The sequence below is a fragment of the Molossus molossus genome, unplaced genomic scaffold (genome assembly GCF_014108415.1).
Source record: "Molossus molossus isolate mMolMol1 unplaced genomic scaffold, mMolMol1.p scaffold_m16_p_7, whole genome shotgun sequence".
Classification (NCBI taxonomy): domain Eukaryota; kingdom Metazoa; phylum Chordata; class Mammalia; order Chiroptera; family Molossidae; genus Molossus; species Molossus molossus.
Window position 1 is genome coordinate 11163971 of NW_023425401.1, and position 26154 is coordinate 11190124.

Genomic DNA, 26154 nt, shown 5'->3' on the forward strand with positions numbered 1-26154 from the left:
GCAAAGAGTTGTATTTGGCTTCAGGAGGCAGGAGATCAGACCCCATGGACACGTTCTAAGGACCTTAGAACCCCGCGGCAACGCGATCCAAGACGGCGAAGTCACACCTGCCCGGACGCCGCGAAGAAAGGTGTGCAGCTCTCTCACCCATTCGCCAAGGAGCGGCTGAAGGCCTTACACTCAGCACAGCAACGGGAGCTGGGAAGAGAGCCCAGTGGCTGTCCAGTACCTCGTTCTAGTCCTTTCCTAGCCCGAACCCACACTCTTCCCCTGGGTTTCACCAGACCCCACCTGTACAGTTGCGGTAGCCTCCCTCGTGCTGCTCCCGAAAGTTTGGTAGGCAAGATTTCCACAGGCCACACCTCGCAGGGGCAAGCAACTGCACTTTATTTTCCTGTAACATAATGAAATTTTGAGTCCTCAGTCCACCTGATGACAGAAAAGCAATCAAGTAAGTTCTAGGAAAACTCAGTCATTTCAACAGTTTCCAGGCATTTTAGGTTTTGCTCAATTCAGGATATTCTCACATATTTCCTTCTCTCCATCTTGTCACCTGGGGACTTCTTGGGCATCCTGGCTTTGGGGGAGGCATTTAGTCTGTGCTCATTGCCCCTGGAGACAGGGTAACTGAGGCATGATGCATTCCTCTGATCCTCGGTCATGTCCTTGAAGGCCACCCTCCACCCGTACAAGTCCGTGTGATAGACCCCCACAGGTCTTTGTCCCTGTCAGACATTTCTGTGCCCCTTTAGGAACTCACCAGCACCTAAATACACACACACACACACACACATATATATATATATACATGTATATATACACACACACACACACACATATACATATACATATATGTGTGTGTGTGTGTATATATGTATATATGTATACATATATGTATATATGTGTGTGTGTGTATATATATATATTTAATAAAAAGGGTTTTGACTAAAATCTGAGCAATCTTTTGATTTTTTTTACCCTCACCCAAGGACATTTTTTGCATTTTATCTTCAGATAGAATGGGAAGGAAAGAGGGAGGGAGGGAGGGAGAGAGAGAGAGAGAGAGATGTGAGAGGGAGACACATCGACTGGCTGCCACCCACACAACCCCAACTGGGGCCGGGGACCAACCGCAACTGAGGTATGGGCCCTTAGCAGGAGTCGAACCCGGGATTCTCTGGTCCGCGGGCCAACACCCTAACCACTGAGCCAAACTGGCCAGGGCACGTCTGGGCAATTTTTAATCTGCAGAAAGTAGAGTCTTCCAGTTATTCTTCTCATTTCTTTCTAATATCTTGTTTACAACACAAACCTTGTGCATTGATCTTTTTAGGGGATGACTTTTTGAAACTTGGAATTTCTTTTCTCTCATAAATCCTGGCTGTTATAAATCAAAGTGCTGGATTATACGACTATCGTTTCTAGTATAAGTTTCAGTACCTTGGAACCAATTTGGGTTTCCAGAGCCTACTTTGGAACTCACAGCCCTTTGGCTGGGACACTGCACTGGGTGACCTAGCAGGGAAGGGCCAAGGGGTAGCTTACAGAAACACATCTGGTAATGCTCCGTGAGTCTGAGTTGGATTTCCTGATTGCCGTGAGCTGAAACCTGTCTCTCAAGAACACTTTCTACCCTTCAACCCTGACTGTGTCTTACAGTGCCCAGAGTGATCTCTGCGGTGTTCAGTCTGCATTCCACCATCTTTATGCCGATTGAGACAGGGATGCCAGAGGACCGATGAAAAGGCTGTGCCAACGTTAGACCGATACTTACAAGGCCAAGTGAAACACAGCCCTCTTGTCCTGAAGTCACGCTGCTTTTGGAAGGAGAGAAGGGAATGGCATTCCATCAGACATATCTGTCATTCCCCAACTTGGTTTCAGATCATCTTTACACCCCAGCCCACAGGAAGAGTATTAAATTCTATTCTTTTACTGCCCTTGCATAGCAACTCTGTCTGGGGCCACGTTTAGACACTCCAAGCTCTACTAACCCGAATTATCTACAGAAGACCCCACCTACTAATATCCTACTGGGGGTCAGGGCTTCAACACATGGACTTCAGGGGGACACAAACATGCAGTTCCTAACAGCGCGATTCTCTCCCAGTGTCCAAACACACAGTCCTAGGGAAGTCCCAGGGTGGGCCTATTCTGGATGACATGTCAATGCTGGGGCCAGGGGGCTAGGAACTGTGACCGGCAGCCCACAGTAGCCAAGGGACAAAAAGTCACTCAAAGAAATGAGTGTGCTCCAGAACAAGGGGAGAGGAGGTCAGGGCAGAAAAATACATGACATCTTCTGAAGTGAGAGGGAGGGGTCCTGCAGGGTCAGGTCAACCCTAATGCTCAGTCAGCATTCTCCTGGAATCCTCCGACTGGGCTACTACTGTGAACATCAAAGCTGGCCCTAGGGCTCAGGTGAGCAAGAGGAAGTGTCTCAGTCTCATGGAAACCTAAGTGAAGGTCTTCTCCTTGAAGGTGGCAAGCCATTCCGTGCAGAGCGGGGAACCTACTTAGCAGCAGCAGCAGATCCCCTGTGAGCTCAGGGACAAGTGGCCCAAATCAGAGAAGGTTTACTCAGCTGACTCAGCCAGGACAAGGCCTGGTGTGAGGGAGCCAGACTTCCCTTTAAAAAGCACCCACTGTTCACATCACCACCACCACCGTGTGGGGAACTCTTACCCCGCGCTCGACACTGGCACCATTCCTGATCTGATGACCTCCACGACAGACGGAGTCTTCCGCTCTGTAATCCAGTGATCATCTTTTCACACTAATTAAGGATTTTGGATTTTATAAAACTCTGTGTGTGGCAGAGAGAGGGTCCCGGCTGGTTCCCACCCATGTCCCAGTAGAACGGGGGGCTTCCACAGTTTCCACAAACATCATCCTGAATGGTCCTTAAACCAAACGCTTTCCGGATAAATCCAGAGCTGCGCTCCCTCATCTGCCACTGTTGGGAGCTGGGCTTGATCACTCGGCAGAGAAGGGGGTGACATTTCACTTCCAAACTCACAGAAGCACAAAGAAAGAATCCTTTCAGCCCTTCAGATGGAGCGCAGCCAATTCATGTGCAAAATTCCCTTGTTGCTGAGTCTCTCTGGCTCTCTCTTGTAAGATGACTGTCAGCCACCTAAATAGCTTCTCTTTTCCACCTTTTCATTTTTTCAGATGAACTGGGCGAGTCACTAGGTATCATTCTGGTGTTCAGTTTCTCCCATTAGTCACGAAAGAATGCAACACGAGTGGTATAAAATGGGATATGAGTAATATCTTTGTGTGGGTAAAGAACAGAAGCCTATAGTGAAAAATAGCCAGTGGGAGAAAAAAGGAAGCGTGGTAAGATTAAGTTAAACATTTTAAGGACCTTGCTAGGAGTTACAAAGCAAATGTCATCACAAGTAACAGCATAAGCCAGGGGTCCACCAACACTACACAGTGATTTTTAACCTTGTTTTTCAAATACTTCCAACCCTATTTTAAAGTAAAAATATAGCATGGCTATAAAACAAAAACCAAGCAATATAGTAAAGTACAAAGAAGAGAGTAAAACAAAATCGATACTCACTTAAAAATAACCATCACTAACTTTAGGTGAATATCATTCTGGACTTTTTTTGTTGTTGTTGTTTTACACAGATACTGATAAAAATATAGAGAGTATTTTTAGAAATAGAGACTCATACTTATTTTATTTATGTTTATTTCCAATCACATTAATTTAAAAAATAGCATTCAGCTAATTTGCTTGTATTAAAGACAAGAAAATAAACTGAAACAATTACTAAACTTTAAATATTTCTTTACCCCAACAGGAATTTATTTAAAACTTCATTCCTTTTTTTTTTTAATTACCAAAAAATTAAAGTCATTATTTTTTTAATATCGACATTCTGCTATAAAAATGAGATTGGCACTAACTTCCCTTCCTCCACTTCCAATTTACGTCATATTATTAAGATTTATAATATTTGCAATAGATACGTATAATATGACTATAATCTCCAGTTTGGTCTTAGTTCTTTATATAAAGTCAATGCTCCCGTCATTTTACCTTAAGCTTCTCCATCATCAAGTTATTTGATTCATCTCGTCAATAAATGGTTTCCTTAAGGACTCATGGGTACTTACGAGTACCTGACGTTATATTCGACAGCTTGGATGTCACTAATATACATACGTCACCTTTTTCCTACTCAGAGTTTTAGCTACATTCCTTCATTGTCTCCTGTCACTGAATCTTGTGGAAAAGCAGTTTCTGACCCTCTGGTGACTTGCACTTTCTGCCCAAGTGGTGAAGAATTCTTTTAGTTCATTAACTTTATCGGGATATATTTTAGTGTCAAGTACTTTCTGTCAGACTTACATGGGGCACTTTTTCAATCTGAAGGTTAATTTCAGGAAACTTTTCTGTATTATATCTTTCAATACTTTAGTTCCTCCCTCCCCCCCTTTTTTGGTCACCAATTACATGTATGTTAGAATATCTTCATCTTCCTACAACTATCCTCTCATGAATCAATCTTTTAAAAAATTCTTTATTCCCTGCAAGTCTTTTCATGTTATCAATTCTATTTTAGGCCATGTTTCTTGCTATTTCTAATTCATTTATTTGTTCTATAATAGTGCTATTTTGGTCAAGTTGTTTCTGTTGACTGCCTTTTTATCTCATCCCGTGGTTTAATCAGCTCGTTTTACTGACTTCATGCTCTTTTGGACTTGAGAACACGATACACACTTAGGAATTTTGTTTCTTAGATGAGCTCTTCTTCCCAGTTGGTGTCATCTGTTCACCACTCCATTCTCTTTGCTGGCTGTAGCACCTTTATGTAGTTGCCAGGATTTTTCATTTAAATTTGCTCATATTAAATTAAAACCATTCTCCCTCTTCAGATCATTGTTTTGATATAGTGTTGGTGTATGTTGATATTTAATAGCTAGCACAGCCATGCCAGTGCATACCAGCCAAACCCAAGCCCTGTTTGTCTGTGTCTGCATGGGGAAGGGAGGAGAAGCCCTGCATACAGGCTTTTGTTCAAGGGACTGGACTCTGCTCTCTCTCCTGAGACTTGCATTAAGTCCTGCACCAGCATGAATTCCAAATGGAAGGAGACCTCTCTAATACAGCATGGGAGAGAAGACCTTGGGATTCAGGTGTTTCTCTTTATTCAGGGATGAGCAGTTTGTTCCTGTCCCTCGTTTCACCCCTCTCTCCTCAGTAACACCCCCTCTTCTGATGTGTACCTGCGAACACACACTGACCAGCCCCACTCAGAGGAAGGAAGAGATAAGGCTACCCATCCTGCCCAGCTCACCAATAAACTTCTTTCCAAAGCCTGAGATTTTAATGAGAATTCTGGATTTTGCAAATTCCCCCAATGCGTGGCAGGATTAGGGGCTCTTTTCATACTTGCTAGAAAATCTGGTCTTTTTCTTTGGTGATCATCTTTTAAAGCTTAAAGCACAATGCCAAGGGCGAGCCTTCTGCTTCACTGCCGGTGAATTTAAGTGGTTTTTACTTCTTAAGTTTTAATTTATTTTGGTAGTTCATTTTTTAGGCTTTGGGAGGGAGGTTTTGTGGTCTGGCCTTATTTATCCCAAGAAACCACACCAAAGTCTTAAGAGAAGCACTTGATAAAATACTTTAAAAATAAGTTTATTATAACTAACGAATATAAAATCTGACAGATGTTTTCAAACATTTTTGCAAAAAAAGTAAAACCTTCCCTTGTTCCCTCCCTCCCCACAAGATTCAGAGTAAGAATTTGAACAGAGTTTTACATGAAACACTAAACATGAAATCTTCATTCATTGGTTGGTCCTAAAAAGGCTCCAACACATTATATTCTAAGTAAAGGTCCATTCAAATTAAGAAATCAACAAACCACTTGATACTTGCTTTCTACTGTCATTATGATGCTCAGCCAAAACGTCGAAGGACAAAAACAGGGAACAGAGACTGTGTGACAGATGTGCAAAGTGCATGGATCTGGAGTCCACCAACATTCCAGGGAAGAGTACTGGGGGTGGAATTCAACACTGACTTAAAAAATTAATCCAAGATCTATGTACATTGTAGCCTTTGGCATCTGGTCTAATGTGTTTCTTCTTTATAGAGACATCATTTTGTCCAGTCTATCAACCAGATGAAATCGACCTTAACACATGTCTCATCTGACAGATTGTCCACAGCCAATTTCACATGAGGTAGTTGGGCTGTTTACTGACATTCTAGTGAAACTGTCTTGACACAGGGGACTCATACATGCCATGTGACTGGCTTATTAGCCTTCTGGGAAGCAACAGAAAATTACTTCTAGATCACCCCTCTTGCCATCACCAACTCCATACCTCGAAAGAGACAAGCATACACAGGAGTCTGTGTGGATGAGATCAGCTTTGCAAGGAGGACCACCCATCCCAGCGTGGTTTCTGTTTACAAAGTACAGGGAGGAAATACTGACCACACTTGAAAATGTATGTAATAGAAAGGATGCGCTTAAAACAAGCAGGACCTTTTTCTTGTGTCCTCACAGAGCTTAGCTGAAAACACCTGTTCACTCTGAAAGAGATTTGATTCAAAAGGGTAACCAAAACATTTTAAAAACGTTTGCATTGCAGAGTAGTGGTATGTGTTTTCCTCTTAATGAAAGACTATATAAGAGCAGTGGAGGAGAAAGATCAATGCATGCGTCAATAACGCGTAGCCAGGCCCTGGGCCCCATACCGGGTGCAGGGAGGAATCGTGCAGGTGGCTCCGGGCGCAGGACTGTGGACTGCACCGGGACGGGCAGGGAATGCGCACAGCGAACAGTCCGCTCATGGGACTCTGAAAGGACCCGAGCTAACTTGTAATAGATAAGCAGTCTCAAAACACCGTTAGACAGCTAGTGAATATTTTATGTCATTACCGTGAAACCCCTGAGTGAGCAACTGCAGATTACAAAGGGACATCGAGAAGCAGGACATATTTCTAGATAAAGTACTCTGTACACACTTCACAGGACACGGGTTTGCTGTACACACTGAGGTCTGTGTACAGACCGTACCCGATCAAAGGGCAACCGACGTCAGGCCCCCTAAGACCAAACACATTAGCCCAGCTAAGAGAACAATGGCTTAAAATAGGCTTTACTTATAAATTCTAAATCTAAAAGTGTAAAAAGGTGGATTGTTAACCTTAAAAAGAAATGAAACATGAGGCTGGGGAAGCTGAAAAATTGTAAAACCTATGACTATCATCAGAAGCAACTGATTTTAATCAGTGATTCAGAAATGCACCATTGTGTAACCAACTTCTTGTAGGACATGGTGGTTTAGAAGGAAAAAACAACACGTAAACAGTTTTCCTTCAGAAAGTTTCCCAAATGTCTCACATCATCTTATACCGCTCATGACGCCCTGACACGCTCTCCGGTCTTACATGATGTGCGTGATTTTCACAATCAGATTAAGCTTTTGAATAAGATGCCCCTTACTTTAGCTCTTTCACTGATTTCAAATGGAATAAAGCAAAGTGTGCTTTATCTATTGGTCTCCACCACATATTTTTAATTGAAAGCACGTTTCTGAGAATGTAACGGTGAAAGCGTGAGCTTTTCGGCCACATGTACACGACTTGTGGTCACGAGGAGACCGCGCACTCCCGAGGGTGCTCCTCTGATGCTGCTCAGCTTTCGCGAGGCCAGCATCCCCGTGGCCTCCTGCTTCGCAGCGACACGGGAAGAAGCTCTTGCAGCCCAGCCGGTGTGGCTCAGTGGACTGAGCGTCATCCTGGGGACTGAGAGGTCCCGGCTTGATTCCCGGTCGGGGCACATGCCCGGGTTGCTGGCTGGATCCCCAGTAGGGGCTGTGCAGGAGGCAGCGATCGATGTCTCTCTCTCATATTGATGTTTCTCTCTCTATCTCTAAAAGTATCAATAAAACATTAAAAAAAAACAAAAAAAAACCTCTTGCAGTCTGGGCGGGGCACAGAGTCCCCACTGAGCAGACACCTGGCCCGGGCCAGGTGTGTGCCAGGGGTGCTGAGGAATGGGCAGGGCGGCTGAAGGGTCGGACTGGTGCTCTGACGGGGGCATGGTGGGCAATCGTGAGAAAGAGGAGAGAAGAGGAGCAGCGAGGCTGACCGTGGAGTTCAGGCATCCTCACCATGGACCAGGACGCTGGGCAGCGGCCGTAAGTAAGGGCAAGCTGCCCGGCCACCGCCTATACAACCTCATGAACACAGCCTTCCCGACTCAGCCCCCCGGGGCGACACGCTCGCCACTCCGAGAGCCCCACTTCCAGACTCCTGCAGAGCTGATGCGAAAACCTTCTCTGCCTCAGTCACGAGTGGGTTTTGCCCCGCAAAGGGCATCCCTCCAACTTAACTCTTTTCACCAGGACTAGCTGTAAGAAGTCGAACGTGCTTTCAAAAGATACAAGCTGCCCTCCCTGAAAGGATTCTGTTCAGTTAGACACGCTGACCCCCACCCGGAGGGTCAAGCCCCGCTTCTACCTGTGGGACAGGTGCAGACACAATGCGATTGTCTACGGGAGGCCCCGGAAGGGGTCAGCTGACATTACTGACAAACTTCTCCCAGTATTTCGGAGACACATTATCTTTTCCTTCTGAGCAACGAGAGCAAGAGGGCTGTGAACACACGCAGGGTTCCCCTCCCTCGCTGCGGGGCGAAAGCAAGCTGGGATGTCCTGGAATCCTGCAGGGTTCCGGGGAGGAAGCCTTAACTGTCCTTCCCTTGCGTCTACTGAGACAGTAACTGGGAAGTGGCACAAACTAAGATGTGGACGAAAACAAAGCAGCAAATACTGCAGAGTCAGGAGGAAGCCTGCCTGTGCCAAGCTTCAGGTCAAGTTGGATTTATCACCCAGCGCGAGGTTGTTTTAGTTGTTTCTATCGAAGGGCCGACTCTCAGAGTGTCACACGTCTCAGGCAAACTAAATACGCTCCAGTGAACGACATACCTTTCGAAACACATCACCCCTTTCCACAGGGTGGGGAAAGGTGAGGAGAAAATGTAACTTATTCCAGTTATTCTAATCTGGATTCCAACAGCCCCAGATCATTTAAGCCCTTCTTGCCCAGACCTGAGTCCCGTGACCAGCAGTGCCCACGGAACTGTCAAACGGCCGTGCTGCGCGGCTTTGTCTTCACGGGCAAATCTGAGGTATTTCCGTGTGCCCGCCCCTCTCCACACGAGGTCGCAGAGGTGACGGGGCACCCGCGGGTGATCAGAAGGGCCAGGCTCCACAGCACTGTGTCCGGACAGCATGCCCTCCCGTGGCCGGGGCCTAGCGTGTCCTCATCCAAGGCCCCCGAGAAGAGCGGCTGCTCCCATCCCCTCCGGGAGGCTAGGTGAAGGGCAGGATCCCTGGCCCCGCTGCCACTTCCCAGCAGCTGGAGAGGGAGGGCCACACTGACTACTCGGGGAGGGACGCACACACTCCCAGGCAGGTGCCGACAGAAGTGCTAGCACTCAGGGCCAGTGCCATTTACTCCCCGGCCTTGAAACATCTGGTGTAGCTTTTCCAATAGAGTTTAAGCCTTTTCCAGAAGTTATGTGAGCGGACTACCTGCTTCACTAATTTGAGCTAAATAAATGTCCATTTGTTTAAAAACAGACAGAAGACCTCTCTGTCTAAAGAGGGGTTCTCTCTGCTCTGGGAACAGCATCATGGGCTGCCCAGGTAGAGTCACCTGGGCTCCTCACTTCCACCTGGGGACCCGCCCGGTGGTGGAAACGCCGTGCGGCACCTGGAGGAAGCGGCCTCCAGCGGGAGGCGCGGTGGCTTCCGGCCCTGCACTCCAGGCAGAGTGGCCCGAGGCCAGGGCAGCGTCCCAGCCGCTCTTCTCAGGGTGGCCCACACAGGGTTGTTTTATGGACTGAAATCCTACCATTAAACCTTGGTCCCGAAGCTTTTGAGATTGCTAAGTGGCTGCATTTAGCTTGCTGTGCATGACTGGCGGTTAGACTGACTGTCAGAGAGCACCCTGGGGACCCTGTCCCTGCAGGCCACACGCTGGCTGGGCGCAGACGCTGGTTCCATCAAGACAGCTCTGAGTAAGCATGGCTCACGTCTCACTCTCCCTTTAACTGTTTTATTTCCACAGTAGCCTCTTCCTCTTTGAAAAAAAGGACACATCATTTAGTTCATGCAGAAGCCTGGAAATTCTGTAAACTAGAATTTAATCTCATGATCCAACTCTGCACAAGAATCACCTGACAAGTGTATTCAAATGCATATTCCTGAGTCCCGCCCCATGATCTGGTTCTGAGGTCCGGGCCGGCTGGTAAGGCCTGGGAATCTGCTTTCTGAACAAGCATCCCCCGTGATTCTGACCCAGAGGTGGTCCAGATCGCACTTGGAAGTCTGCTGGTTCCTCTGTTTAGAGGCTGTGTCACAGTAGGCAAACACATCCTTTAACCTCTAGACCTTACTTCTGAAATTGGGTAATAATCCCTGAATGTCACAGTGTTGCTGTGATGTCCAATTGAGACAGTGTATGGGAAAGCATGGGAACAAGAGTGGGCACTAGGTAGGGTCATCCTGGATGACCTGTCCCGCCTCTCCCACTGTCCTCAGCTTGCGGACCACTCATCTCCTCGGAGCCGTGTCCCCACCCGTGCACAGGTGGCACTCCTTGCTGATTCTTCTGCCTCCCGCACTGGCATGGGCACACCGCTGCTCTGCACACCTGGGCGACACAGGCCCTTCTCGCCCACGGAGCCAGGAGAGAAGATTCTCTGAAGAATGTCTACGGATAGCCAACTCCACATTTCAACAGCTTCAACAGAGGGGCTTAGCTCCCTCCTCATTTTTAGTCTACCGAACCACCAGCTATGAGTCACAGTCCTTGAAATGGAATTTGCTCATTTTCAGCGTGGGTTTGGGTGGCTCATTAAAACTCAAAGCTAAAAACAAAACAAAACAATACCAACAAATTCACTTGTCAAATTTGCTCTTATAAGTTACTGTTCAAGTCTCTATAACAGCTATGATTTGGTTTCCAGGAGGCCCTTTGAACTGAAATATATAGCACCTTGATTTTTAAACACACAAAACATATATGCATTAAAAAAATTATATATAAAAGCAGTAGGCTCTGCCTCCTCCAACTCCATGCCCCCACATCAGGGGTGGAGAGGGTGAAGCTGCTGCTGGAAATGAAGTGGGGCAACAAAACGCTTCGGCCAGCTCTGTTCCCTGAAGGCAGGAGGCGGCGCTGTCCCGCAGGCGTCATACCACCTCGTCGCTCTCCAGCCCGTGGACCTCATACAGCGTGTCCAGGATGGCCAGCTGCTTTTCCATGGCAGGGAGGTAGAGGCTGAGGTCCCTCTGCATCCCAACACTGAAAGCTGCTCTCCGGTGGTCGCCCTCCTTTATGGTTAACGCGGCCACAAAATCTTCATAGGACGGAGCTGCCCTCAAAGCCAACTGCAAAAGAATCGCCTGTGAGGGTGTGCATCACGTCTTACTCTTGCACACTTTACTCTTATGCACGAGTGCACGTGTGAACACACACACACACACACACACACACACAGCCAAGGAAAGCAAAAGTAAAAAAACAGAAATATACCCTTTGAATTCATGGACTCTAATATTTTCTTTCAAGCACCAAATCAAGTAATTTTAAGGCTAGAAGGAGCACGTATGTACTTGGGCCATCTTGAGGGTAAATAATGCCATCAAGTCAGAGAGTGCTGAGAGATCAAGTGTAAGAAGAGCTCCCTTCTGACCCACAGTGTGATCCAGGGGTCCCCTTGAACCCTCAGAATCTACCTGTATGCTTGTTGCTACCACAGTCTGTTCCCACCTGGATGATTAGTGACCACGTTGGAGGCAGAGCCTGGACTGAGCCTCAGTTCTGTGGATTATAACTGTTTGAAGATAAAAGCTCACTATTTGGCTGATGAATGAGTCAAATTCCTTGAGTGTAAAAGATGTTTCCCTGAGCAACTGAGACCAGTTAAATGAATTTGCCTCTTCTGACTGATTAGCGTGTTAGAACTCCACAAACTTCCCAAAGTAGGAATGACTTGGGAGGCTGAAAAGGCCAACCCAGCCCCTCTACTGGTAAGACTGTTGCCGAATGCTCAACATAATCTATTTTCTTAACAACCAGCAACTTGAAAAATTATTGGCAATAATATCAAGAGCCTTCATAACTTTGGGTGTACTTGGGTGTATCCCCTCCCTCTGTGTCTCAGGTTTCTCTGTCTACCAGTAGGGAAGATATGAGAGCCTGCCTCAGAGTTACGGAATTAGTAACTTTACATTTATAGAGCACTTAAATAATGTTTAATGCACGGTAAATGTTCTAAGTTGTGATTGTAGTTACTGGCATTAGACATAGCAACTCTAATTCTAGGAACCTATTTTGAAAAATTAAGAGTTTTTTTAGTCAAAAATGCATACGAATAGATGTTGTTTTATCTGTAGTAACAAACTTAGAAGCAGCTTAAATTTCCAACATAGTGGACTGAACAAATAAATGATTTGTTTAATTCCCTTCTCTAGAGTAGGGAAATATTTTACAATCGCTAAAAATAATGGTTTTCAAAGACTCTTATAGCATTTAAAAATGGTCATGATAGAATCTATTAACTGGGGGAGAAAGAATACAAAATCATATCAAGGCTAAATGTTAAGACAATTTACATGCATGTACAAGTATACAAAATAGTCTGGCTGGTGTGGTTCAGTGGATGAGCATTGACCTAAGCATCAAGAGGTCGCTGGTTCGATTCCTGGTCAGGACACATGCCCAGATTGTGGGCCCAATCCCCAGTGGGGGGCACGCAGGAGGCGGCCAATCAATGTTTCTATCTCTCTCCCTCTCCCTTCCTCTCTCTGAAAAACCAATAAAGAAAAAAATTTAAAAAACAACAACAAAGTGTACAAAATAATTATACACATATAAACATGTAGATATAAAATACAAACACTTGCGCCCTGGCCGGTTTGGCTCAGCGGTTAGAGCGTCAGCCTGCGGTCCTGAGAGACCCGGGTTCGGTTCCTGCTAAGGGCGCGTACCTCGGTTGCAGTTTGTCCCCGGCCCTGGTCGGTCGTGCGGGTGGCAGCCACTTGATGTATTTCTTTCACATCGATGTTTCTCTCTCTCTCTCTGTTTCTCTCTCTCCCTCCCACTCTATCTGAACAAAAAATGAAAAATGTCCTCGGGTGAGGATAAAAAAAAAATTAAAAAAAAATAAAAAAATAAAATACAAACACTTGCAAGTTGATATAGATTTAGATAACATATACAATTTAACAGAATATTTAAAAGAATATATAAATATATAAAAATGAAAATGAAGAAGGTAAAACATAAAAATGTTAAAAATGATTATCATGGAGTGATAAGAATAAGGACAAGTTTAATTTCTCCTCCTTCTATTCTTCTACAATTTCTCCAATGTATTGCAATGTGTCTAAATTACTACATATTAGGGAAAATGCCATAAATTAAGAAGTCCTTTTAAAAACTCATGCTTATGATAAATTTTCTGCCATAGCTGCATTCTTGTTGACTCTATCGCTTCGAATTAACATTTCGGGGTTTAACTTTACCTCTACAGTAAAAAAAATCACCATATTTATGGTTCTTGTACATGGGGCAACTCAATGTTTTAATGCTTTGTCACCTCAGTGTTTGCTCAGGGAGACCGATGGAGGCGCAGCACCCACTGCCTAGCTGCTGCGGCTTCTCCACCGCTCTGTCCTCACTGCTGAGGGCTGTGCTAATGGAGAGCGAGCCCTGGCCGGTGGGGACAGCAGACCTGGGCTCAGACCTGTGCTCTGCCGATAGCCGCACTGTGGGACTTTGGGACTGGAATGAATAGTGCTGAATGTATGAAACAGTGGGAGTTAATCCTGAGGATTACCAAAGGTAATAAACATGGAAGTAGCTGGCACAACGCCTGGTACACGACAGGTGTCCGAGCGCTGCGTGGCAGCTATTATTACACCACGCGCTGAAGGCAAGTGTAGGTGGTTTGTAGCCGCAACTTGTCTGGCTCCTATTCTCTCTCTGTGCTTTCAAAGTTATTTCATTTTCACTAAAATTTTATTTCTTCCATTGTAAATTCTTCCCACTTTCTTTACCCACCTCCTAATACATCATGACCTAAAACAGTTCTTAACCGTTGGCAAATGGTGTCTCCTGTCCTTTCAGTGAGTAAAAACTCCCCTGCAGGGCTATCCCACCACCCATCTTCCAAGGAACACGCACTCTACGAGGTTTCCTAGTGTCCTCCTACGTGAGACGTGGCCTTTTCACGGCGGCCTGACTGAGAACGACCTCTCCCGGAGGGAGGGCCACTGCCGACATAAAGGGCAGCTACTCCTGCTGTTTTACACAACAGGCTAAGCAACTGGTCCAGGGGTGAGTCCCAGGTGTGTGTTCTTCCTGGGTCAACATGCTAGGAAGGAAGGAATGGTGTGTAATAGGAGCCAAACACATGGATACAAACACCTCCATGACGACAATAACTGGGTAAGAAGAGAAGTCTAGCCCGAACTACTGGCATACCCAATTCAGATAATATTCAATGAAATTCAATTAAGAAAAAAAATTAAAATGAGCATGAACAAAACTGAATACAATGGGCAGTGGAAGGAACAATGCTGAGGGCACCCCTGGCTTTCTTCCCCCCAAAGGTGAGAACCGGGCACTTCCGGCCCACTCCGGAGGCAAACCTCCACAGAGCAGGGGGACTGGACAGCAGTCTTTTCTGTTCTAGACACTTTGTCACCAACGTTTCCACAAAACAAAGACCTATGGACTTAAATAAGCAACACTTTGTTCTTATTCTGGAAGACAAAGCAAACAGAAAACACTGTGAACACAAAACCGAACCGAACACCACCTTGCTGGGACCACGAAACGTCAGGAAGCAGGGGATCACTTACTGCGAAAACCCCGCGGACGACCCAGCCGTGGTGCTGCCGCAACGTCTTACCGTACGCGTTGTCTTGAAGAGAAGAAAAGCTCCGTGAGCAATGGTTTCATCAGAATTCGATGCGCTCTTAGCATCATGTCCTTTCTAATGTATGTGGTAGTGTGGTCTTACTATCTAAGGAAATGATGAAATACGTCTAATTATAAGATTATGTAGCCCAAAAGTTTTGAGTAGGAAAAAAACCTCCACATATTTTTATTTTAAAGACAAACAGATATTCTCACTCTTACCCTGTGTCAATATATCTGACCTCCAGCCCATCATGGAGGAAAGAGCTCAGTACATACAAGGAAATATGGAAGGAGGAGAGAATACTGGAAAAATCTAGACTTAATACAATTAGACATACACAATAAAAATATAAAAATGCAGTTCTTTGAAATGTCGGGTGACCTTGAGTCGGGCCCTCAGCTCCCTCTCTCACACCTGTCACCCCCTGTCATCCTCTTTGTAAGACGATCTCTATGGTTCTTTTCAACTGTAACATTCAATTCCGGGATGTCAAATGCTTGTCCTAGATGTCCCTAAGACCCTGGATATATAGCATTAGACCTGGGGACCTTTAAAATTATTATGGAAAGAATGGCTTCAAGTTATTGAGCCAGTTATAAAGTACATGGTGAGGCCCCGAAATAAAAGTCATTCATAGTCTAAACTTTAAAGATGAAAACCTAGCCTGGCCGGCGTGGCTCAGTGGTTAAGCATAGACCCACGCACCAAGAGGTCGCCGGTTCGATTCCTGGTCAGGGCACATGCACAGGATGTGGGCCCGATCCCCAGTGGGGTTGTGCAGGAGGCGGCCAATCAATGTTCTCTCATCGATATTTCTTTTTTTTAAATCCTCACCTGAGGACATTTTTCCATTTTTTGTTCCGATAGAGAGGGAGGGAGAGAGAGAGAGAAACATCGATGTGAAGGGACACATCAAGTGGCTGCCAGCCGCACAACCCAACCAGGGCCGGGGACAAACTGCAACCGAGGTACGTGCCCTTAGCAGGAACCGAATCCGGGTCTCTCTGGACCACAGACCGACGCTCCAACCACGGAGCCAAACCAGCCAGGGCTCTCATCGATATTTCTATCTTCTCTCCCTCTCCCTTCTTCTCTCTCTAAAATCAATAAGGGGGGAGGAGATGAAAACCTATTATTTTTGTTCCAATGTGTTTTAAAATGAGATTAAAAACTGGCATATAATCATTTTAATTACAAAAAAATAATCTCAAGAACAAGGTGACTGTATTTTATGCCAGAATGTGTTCCTGAATGCTTTAAATAATTCAACATATGCAGAACTCCACACCGGTTTTGCGCACGGGAACAAGCGCACCCTCGGAGCAGAGCTCTCCCAGCACGGTGCACGTGCTCTTCAACGCTCATTTTCTTTCCTGTGCACCAGCTCCAGCAGTTTACAGAGTGCCTGTTCCCAAGTTACCACGGAGCATCACAGGGCTTGTCTGACCTTCTTCATCATGTTTAGCTCATCTAAATTCTATTCCAGACGTACACATTTCATGTGCTAGTTTCAGCACTAGTACAAGTACCACACCATTTAATGAATGCTTAGGTTTATTATGGGATATAAAAATATTTTAAATGATAACGAAGGTGGGTAGCGGCTCACTGGGGCTAAAGATCACCGGCGCTGGGGCCAAGTTCTGAGGACCTTTAGATGTCATGTGATGGATTCTAAACTTTCCACCTGAGGTACAGGGGTCGTTCATAAAAATGTAGCTCACTGCTTTTTCTAATTTCATAAGTAACGCATGCTCATTGTTAAAAATATGGAAACCACACAAAGGAGGGAACTAAGGAACCTGAATAATCGTGTCTCTCAGAGTTAACCACAGTGCCATTCTGGGGTGTATTCTCTTCGTCTCTTTTCCTATACAGACAGTTTATTTTCTTCGACTAACAGTCACGATCGATGTGATCTGGAATTGTGTAGGGGAGTAAGAAGGTGCGACTCAGGAAATGTAGCTGCTCCGGTCCCCGAGCCTTCGGCTCCAAAGCCCCCTGGCCGGACAAACTGCCTGTTTTCAAGGGCTGTGTCCACTGCTATGCCAACCTCAGAGATTTTATACTTTTCCTACACTTTGCCGTTTAAGTCAACTGTTCAATACAGCCTGAAACCTTTCTCCAGGCCCCCCACCCCCACAGGGCAGCCAGAAAAGAAGGGGGCTGGGGGTCTCAACAGTGTGGACAGGCGGCCTGGTCTGAGGAAGAGGAGGTGTGTGTGGAGCAGCACGACCTGTGTCCTCCATCCTGCCCTTTCGGGAGGCAGCTCTCCCTCACCGTGGCGCACCTTGCCAGAGAAGAGTCCCACCGGGCAAATTGTGGGCCAGGTGGTCTAACAGGAGAAGACGGTGTCAGAGAATCTGGGCTGGGTCCTGACTCAGGCCCAGAAAGACCACTACTACAATTTAAAACCAACCAGTGAAATTAAACTCATTAAACAAACAAAAAAAGATTTGCCAAAAGTCCTAGCTGCATTAAAACAAGACGAAGTCTAAGCATGACCTATTTTGGTTACCCAAAGATTAGATAATGAAATACATTAATCTTCACTGTAATACCCATTTGTCATCATCATGCATGCTCTATAATCTGGAAGTATTTTTGGCTTCTGAAAGACATAAAAGATACCCTTCTCCCAGTTCTTTGAGACATGTCACTTCCTCAGAGCCCGTGTCAAGATTTCTGAGCAGGAAGCCTTGACAATCAATCACCTTGTCCGACTCTCTTCATTTGCAAGTGAAGGAACAGAAAACCTAGGAGGCAGTGACTTGCCCAAGGTCACGAAGCTAAAAAGCAACGAGAATTTGGGCAATCTTGTAGCATTAAACCATTCTGCCCAAAACTGATGTTTATTCTTTGTAAAGCAAAATAATGGAAATGGAAAATGTGCCTTTTCCAGCCATTTTCTGAAAGCATTTGGACCTTAGTCTGTTTATGGAAACAATACAAATGTGATTTCTTTACTGGTAACTCAAAAACTTGCTATGAGTATTCGGAGGTCATGACTAAACCCACAATAGTATCTGAGCGAGGACAACTTTCCATTCCTGTTGGGGACAGCTATTCTGTCCAGAAACGGAATCTATGAGATAGTGTTTCTCTAGCAAAAATCTATAGTTGGTAAGAATTTGTAAAGTTATTCTGGGTTGTACTGAAGACAAAGGAGAAATGCAAATCTCATTTTAAGAGTGAGCATAGGAAGCACCTAAGCAAAGCGGGACAGGAAGTGACCTCAGCCCTGCCCTGCCCTGAGCTAACCCGGGCAGTCCTTAGGTAAGGCTCGGGAGCCAGGGCAGGTTTGCAGGGAAACAGCAGTGGATAAATGCGAACAATAATACTGAGTGAGAAAGGAAGAGTATGTATAGTGTGACACCATGTATGTGAGTTTGGAACATGTAATGCAATACTAGAAACTGTTTATGGACACATAAATATATAGTAAAAGTATAAAAACATGCATTATGACAAAGAGCACATTCTAGATGAAGATCTCTGGAAAATGAGAGTAGTCATGGGTCAAAGGGGTGGTACATGAATACTGTATTAAACTATTCTGTGTATTTGGTCAAATGGTAGATATTTGTTAAATGTCTGAAATACTTTTTAAAAACTGAGCTACTAGAAAAATATCCTCTGAATTCTTTATAGTGACTAAGCTTCAGGCAAAACAAATTGTCTAGAGAAAAGCCAACTCAGTGGGCAGGGGGGAGCGAAACAAGTACCCAGAGAAACATCCCGTTCACGCCGGGCGCTGTCTGGACGAGAACCTGTAGCCCACTCTGCAGCAGAGGCGCGTGCTCTCAGGAGTTTCAAAGTGAGACGACTTGATTCATGTTCCATAGCATTTTCAGAATAATTAGTCAAGTTATAATTTGACACTATCTGATTATGAGTTTGGACTTTCTCACATAGCCTGTGGAAGCCTTTCATATTACATGCATAACCAAACATCCAGGAGACCTCGGCGGCGTTAATATTTAGCTGACATTTGTGGAATCATTCCGAGGTGAGGGATGTGGCCATGTGCTCACCGCTGAGGGATCGGTGCAGAGCACATGCTATCTAGTACAATGGCGCATGAAATGCCGGGCAGCTTCTCTTCCTTCCACTTACAGGGATGCTCTCCAAAAGCTCTTTGATATGGTGCCTGTGAAAGGAGGGGCTCAGCAATAAGCTGGACCAGTAAACATATCTGCCTTATTTTCTTAGAATGGCCTCCAGAGATGTCATGGGGCACTAAGGGTTCAAAGAGACTCTTGGCATAAGACCACCTTATTCCAGTCTGATCTTCATTATGGGAATCCGAATGCTGGCTCAAATGCACAGGCGGCAGTATAAAGCCCGAGGCTTCCCCCAGATGCTGGGACTCATTCTAGGTCACAGAGCTGCAGCAATACAAGGACTACCCATGCATTTTTCAGCAAGTGAATAGATGCCAAGGTTTCCATTATATCATTTAGGACTTGGACATAGCTCCCATTTTCAAGGCCGCCAAGATTACATATTTTATGAACATTCACCTCAAAACCTTTCTTAAGCCATGTTTTCAAATTCGAGAGTACCAGACAAAATTTATCTTTAATTTCTCCCTAACTCTCTTGCTGTTTCTAGGTTAGGAAAAATTTCAATCATTGGAGAACTAGCTAATTATTATGAAAGGAAGGCAAAATGAACTCCCGCTGAGGATAACTAAGTGAGCTTCAACATCCTAGCTCTAGATGAGTGGGTCTCCAACTTCAGCACAGAGCAGAATCATGCCAGTGACCTGCTGACACATTGCTGGGCTCTGCTGGACTTTCTGAGCCAGCAGGTGTCGAGTGGGGCCTGGTAGTCTGCATTTCTAGTACATTTCCAGGTGATAAAAATGCTGCTATCCTTGGACCACTTTGAGAACAACTGATCTAGATGTGAGACCCCAGGGAAGGCACTTACCCTCTCTACACCTTTGTTACTGCTGTAGAAGGGAAGCATTGGGAAGTGAGGGAGATGTTTATCAGGGACCTCCTGGCATATCTACACTGCATGCGCTCCAAGTGGCAACTGTTATCACAATAACTCAAATTCCACTTTAGAATTTAAAACATACCAGCTAACTTGCCTATCTATGGCATATAAATTGACATACACTTTATTTTACTCACATACCCAACTCCCTCATTTCAGATAAGATATCAGTTACACTTATAAAGGCTGTGACTTCAAAATGAGAAAAGAGAAGCTGTTACCCCAGCACAAATACGCATCGAGGAGCCCTAGTTACTGTGCAAACATTTCTCATAAAACTGTCAGCAAAGAGCTGCTGTGCCTGTGCGTCGCGGTGGCGGGACGAGGCGTTAGGGAAACCTCTCTCCACACTGGACAGCAGCAGGAAACTAGGGATCCCTGTAAAGAAGATGGGACTCAAGTCATGAAAACCTCTGACGTAACCCTGACCACCAGAAGCACATCTCAAATGCACAGCCTCCTTTCCCCCCACTGGAACCGTGCTGCAGGGAAGGGGGAAAGGCTGGGATTGGCTGGGATTATTTCAGTGCTGGAGCAGCATTTGCCCTTTGAGTCTCCTCTCTCTTCAGAGTCAGCACTTCCTGGTCCACTCTCCTAAAAGGCAGGGGAGAGAAAGGTAGGGGTGGGGGCAGGACAGAAAGGGTATATCCTCTACTTCCTCTCCACCTCCAGAGGGCAAAGCTCTTCTTTCCACTTGTGTCCTGTGAGCAGCTGGGTGCTATTCCGCCCCAGCTCCAGCAGAGGGGCGAGTGAGATTAGCATGCCCCTCGACCCCTCACACAGCCGCACAATGCAATGGCATCAGGTGAGGCCCCGCTGAATTTCCTGCAGGTGGAGGCGGCTCCCTCCTAGTGTGCAATTTCCATACTAGGAAGTTACTCTAAAGAGAAATTTCTGGCTTGCCACCTAAACTTTGTAAACTTTCCATTTCTGATTTTGGACAAATAAACCCCATTTTCCGACAGGTTATCAATATCCTATGTCTTGATAATAAGAATATAAATGACAATGAAGCTAATCTCTATTAAGGGCTTATTATGTAACACTTTTCTAATCTTTTCACATGCACGAACCTATTTAATCTTTACAACAGCTTTGTTAGAAAAACTGTATCATCACTCCCATTTTATAGATGAGGAAACTGAGCAACAGAAAGGTTAAGTAAATTTGTTACCATAGTTAGCTAGTTATAAATAAAGAAAAGAGAGCAAAAGGAAGTCAGACATTACTGAGCATATTCAGGCGGGAAGCACAGGCCTGTTTACTTCACCAGGAAGCTACAACTTTACACTCCCCGCAGGAAACCACCAGTCCATTCCCCCACAGAGCACAGAGAGGAGGCACAGAACAAAGGGGAGGTAAGTACAAGCACAATGAAGTCAGAATGGCACAGGGGGAGGAGCTGGACCAGAGAGGCCTGTCAGTCTAACTTGGGAAAAAGATAATTGGCTGGGGGGGTGGAGTCAATGTAAGCATGTGAAAGTTTGGGAAGCTATTGGTTATTTTGAAAAGCTTCTGGTTCCTCCCAAGCCTGAGAATACATAACTCCAGGTAAACAAAGAAAACAAAGAATCAATCTCTCTCTCTCTGTGACCCCCCACTCACCCCATTTGTCTGTGTAAACTGTGGGCACTAGCCTTGCTGAAGACATGGTTGTACTTTCCATAGTGGGATGGATGGAGATGGGACACTGGGAGGCCAGGAGGAGAACTCTTGATATTACATCACAAACCATGCCACCACACCACAATCTCCTGCGCTGAGTCCTTGAAATTCTTTTCTCGTGATCCCGTGGAAGAGCCCGACACCCACTGTCAACAAATTGCCTAAGGGCACAACACTATTAAGTGGAGGAATCCAGAGAGCCCATGATCCTAACCGCCCCACACGTCATAATGTTCCATAGATACTGGTAGGGGGCGTGAACAGTTACGGTGAATATATTTTGTACTAAAATCAGGACACACAGAGGAGAACATAACCAAAACTATACTGGAAATTCAGGAATGTGTAAAAACCAAAAATGCAGGTAACCCCAAGATGGTGGAGACTTTCTGTCAAGGAAATGAGGACCTTGGAGGCGAGGGCCGGGCCCCAAAGTCTTTGATTCAAACTCTTTGTAGTTTTAGCATATATGCTAATCTTTCAGAATTCTGGTTAGTCTGTAAAAATGGATTGATTTGAGGAAAAAGTTGTCTAAATTCTTCATAAAGTGTTACCCAAATATCAGCTTTTACTGTTCATGGCACATTAGCAAGTCTATAGACAGAAAGGCTTGGGGAAGCATGTGGAAGCAGAACCCCTCAGGACTCATGGCCCAGAGGGAGGACTAACAGAAGGAGGTAAACTCACCTGGGGACTGAAAATGCTGCAATGACCACTGGCTCCCCCTATCCCACAGAAACATCTAATTCATTCATTTCACTACTTGTAATCAGGGCTCTTAGAGCTTGGCCATGTGTTTCTCAACATCACAACAACGCAGGGTTCAAAGTAACACAGGAATCTCACTGCCCACACCCTCATGCCTCAGGGCCCATGCTGGAAGAATTCCTACAGGACAAGAGTGAGAGTTCAGTCCCTCTGCTAGGACTGAACTGCCTAAGGGCACAACACTATTAAGTGGTGGAATCCAGAGAGCCCATGATCTTAACCACTCCAAGTCTTTCATGTTTTTCCAGAAGTGGCCTGACCAATACAGAGATCCATCCATCTGTCCACCCACCCGTGTTTATTAAGCACCCAACCGGTTCTAGTCTTTTGATCAAGGCCTTGACCCAGTCTACAGCAATGGGGCCTGTGGAGCATGCGAGGAGCCAAGATAATGGCCTTCATTATCTTCATCTCGCTCCAGGGCAAATTCCCCAGCCACTCCTTCTCATGGTCTCCAAAATAAGCTTTTCTTTGGACACTGATTTTACAGGACTGTACTGCATTTGAAGATTAATTTAGGAATAAATGACTTCTTGGAAATATTAGGCTTTCCTATTAAGATTAGGAGATGGGTCTCCATTAATTTCGCTTTTCTTTAAGATATAGTGATTTTTAATAAGTTAGACCTAGATTATCAGGTCACTATCTTATGGGTTCTTTTTAAACAAAGCATATAAGAAATAAACAACTGACAATGATGAAAAAAAAAAAGAAAAAAAGTAAAAATTGTCCCTCTATCCTGTCCTGTCCTCTAGGGGTCTCCATTCCACATCCTGTTCAACTGATGAATCAAAATGTAAAGAACACTCACTCAGGGCTGTCTGGATGTCCTTTTCTCCATTTTTTACTTCTGTTAAAAATCCTTTCAAAAATTTGAGACCTCTAAAACAAAAAAGAGGAAGAAATATTAGTTTCAAAATTCACTTACGGCAAATGGGAGGAGAAAAACGGCAGAGCTCAGCTTCATTCCCGCAGAATCGGGCCCAGCAGTCACATGGCGGTCCTTCTGAGTGTCTTCCCGTCTGCTCCCGCTGGCCTTCCCAGCCGATGTAGCTAAACAGTATTTTCCCAAATGTGACCCCAGGGCCAGAGCTTCAGCATCACCTGGCAACTTGCTGGAAAGAAAAATTCTGGGGCCCACTACACTTACTGAGTCAGAAACTCTGGGTTTGGGGTGGAGCAACTATGTTTTTAACAAGCCCTCCAGGTGACTCTGATGTCCCTAAAGTTCGTGATCCACTGACTTAAAGAAAAACCAGTAGACCTTACCACGCTTTAATCTGATGTATACTATTAATATTAACAATGTTTTCCCTGGCCGGTTTGGCTCAGTGGTTAGAGTGTGTCAGCCTGCGGTCCAGAGAGACTGGGGTTCGGTTCCCGCTAAGGGCACGTACCTTGGTTGCAGTTTGTCCCCAGCCCTGGTTGGGTCATGCAGGTGGCAGCCACTCGATGTGTCCCTTTCACGTCGATGTTTCTCTCTCTTTCTCCCCCTCTCTCCCTCCCACTCTATCTGAACAAAAAAAAAAATGGAAAAATGTCCTCAGGTGAGAATAATTAAAAATATATATATATATAAAAACAATGTTTATCACCATCAAGAGGAAGGCAAAACAACAACAACAAAAAGGTGGTGTTTCATTCATGAGACCTAGAAAAGGCTGTGCAGGTAGGCTACACCCTTCACTGGAAGCAGTCTCCTTCCCGGAACAGCTGTCCTGCTGAAGCCTAACTGCGCCCCGCCCCAGCAGCCTCACCTCTTCAGCCACAGGAGGGCTTCCGTAGCCGAGTTCCTAACCTGGGCGACCTCGGCCTCCACTTCGTGCAGCACTATCTTCTGGAGGGTGGTAAACTCTTCCCTGTTGGTTATATACTTCTGATTCACCTTCTGCGGGAAAGCAGGGAAATAATCTAGGTTCAAAATGCTAAACTGGCCAAGCAAATCAGTGTAGTGTTGAGACTTTTGAGTTTGTCGAGCAGGCCTTTAAGAAATCAAAATAAATGCACCCTCCACTACTTTCTGCCTTATGTTGTCAGGGTAATGTTATTTTTGTTTGAGAATTCTTATGAGGCTTAAGCTAGAATTAAACAGTCTCAGGGTTTTAAAGTACTATTTTTAAAGTAATTTCTTCTGCCCCAGAAACTTTCTCACAGCTGTCCTGTTCATTTTATTCTGAGATCAAACTCAACAACAATTTCCTTGCAGTTTACAGTCTCCCCAGAGACAAGTTGGCATATTCACCTTAATATTTCCAACGAGATCCATTTTAACAGGAGCAAAAACCGTAGGGCCAAGTTTGTCTAAAAAGAAAAAATTAAAAACATCTTTGAAAAAGCAATATTATCAAGTGGAAAATATTTTTTATAGTAAAAACAAATTTAGCAGGTTGTCTTTCCCCAAAAAACTTTTAGTTTTTGCTTTTAAATCATTTTCTAAACATAAGCTTCAAAGGCTTCTAGGATACTTTCCTCACCTTTTTCTACTACACTACCCTGAGGAGAGTAACTGTAACAAGGTCCTAAATGTCAGGTGAGGATAATCTTGTCAACTGCAAACACATACTGTAATCCTTAGGGCTTTACTATCCAATATGATCGCCATACGATTTGTGGCCACTTAGTGCTTGCAATTAGTTGGTCCAAGCTACACTGTACTGTAAGTGTAAAAAAAATAAAAGGAAAATTAATCAACTTTTAAAAATGGATTAAAGATGGAACAGACATCACAGTGTAAGAAATAGCAAAGACCAAAAATTCTATGAAAGAATGTTTAGCATCATCAGTCATTAGGGAAATGCAAAGTCAAGTCCCAACACAATACCACTCAACACTCACAGGAATGGCCAAAACCAAAATCACTGCCACCATTAAGTACCGGTGAAGATGCGAGGCAACCAGAATGCTCACACACCACTTTATAAAGTGGAACACATGAACCCTATAACTCAGCAAGTCCACTCCTTGGTATTTGCTCACGAGAAAGGAGAACAAATGCCCAATGACACACAAATGTTCAGAGCAATTCCATTTATAATAGCCTCAAACAAGAAAATCCCCAAATGTCCATAAGTAGGAGAATGAGTAAACAAATGGTTAAACTCATTTAACAGACTACTTACTATTCAGCAATAAAAGGAAATGAGCTGTTGATACATGTAACAATAAGGTGAAAACATTATACTGAGAAAAAGCCAAATGCAAAAGGCTACATGTTTCTCTATATATGAGATTTTAGAACAGGTAAAACTAATCTATGGTGACAGCAGTAAAATGGTTGCCTCAGGCTGGGAGATGGGCTGGGGACTGACTGGCAGAGGGAACATTCTGGAGTGATGAAAACATTCTTTGTCTAGACAGGAGTGTGGATTACATGAGTAGGTGCATTTGTCAAAACTCACTGAATCATAACACTTAAGTTCTATGCAAGTTATACTTCGATTAAAAAAAACATAATTAATTGGGTCATATAACAAATTTCAACACATTAGTGATTCCTGGTACTACTGACTATAAAAATGAAGTAAATGTTATTTGAACTTAAACAATTTAATGCCTATGTATTTTTAAAATTTTGATAAAAAGTTTTGACAATATTTTTCATCGTACCAATGGATTTGAAGGTCTGTTCCTCAATGACTTTCACTTTTATTTTTAATTATGATTTCTAGAAAACAGAATTCCCTTTTTCATGGTGCTACTCAGGGGTCAATACTTAATCATAATTAGAAAAGAA

General features: G+C 44.7%; 1 protein-coding gene across 1 annotated transcript in view; it reads right to left on the reverse strand.

The window, feature by feature from the left end:
- Positions 1–11109: 11109 nt before the first annotated feature.
- Positions 11110–26154, reverse strand: part of PLEKHA8 (pleckstrin homology domain containing A8) — a 46146-nt gene continuing 31101 nt past the window's right edge. The window contains exons 10-14 of the mRNA XM_036247415.1: positions 24664–24722; positions 24179–24309; positions 23233–23303; positions 14920–14981; positions 11110–11439 (exon numbers count right to left, since the gene is read on the reverse strand). Coding sequence (XP_036103308.1) covers positions 11242–11439; positions 14920–14981; positions 23233–23303; positions 24179–24309; positions 24664–24722 — 521 coding nt within the window. The 3' untranslated portion in view covers positions 11110–11241. The remainder of the gene's footprint in view (positions 11440–14919; positions 14982–23232; positions 23304–24178; positions 24310–24663; positions 24723–26154) is intronic.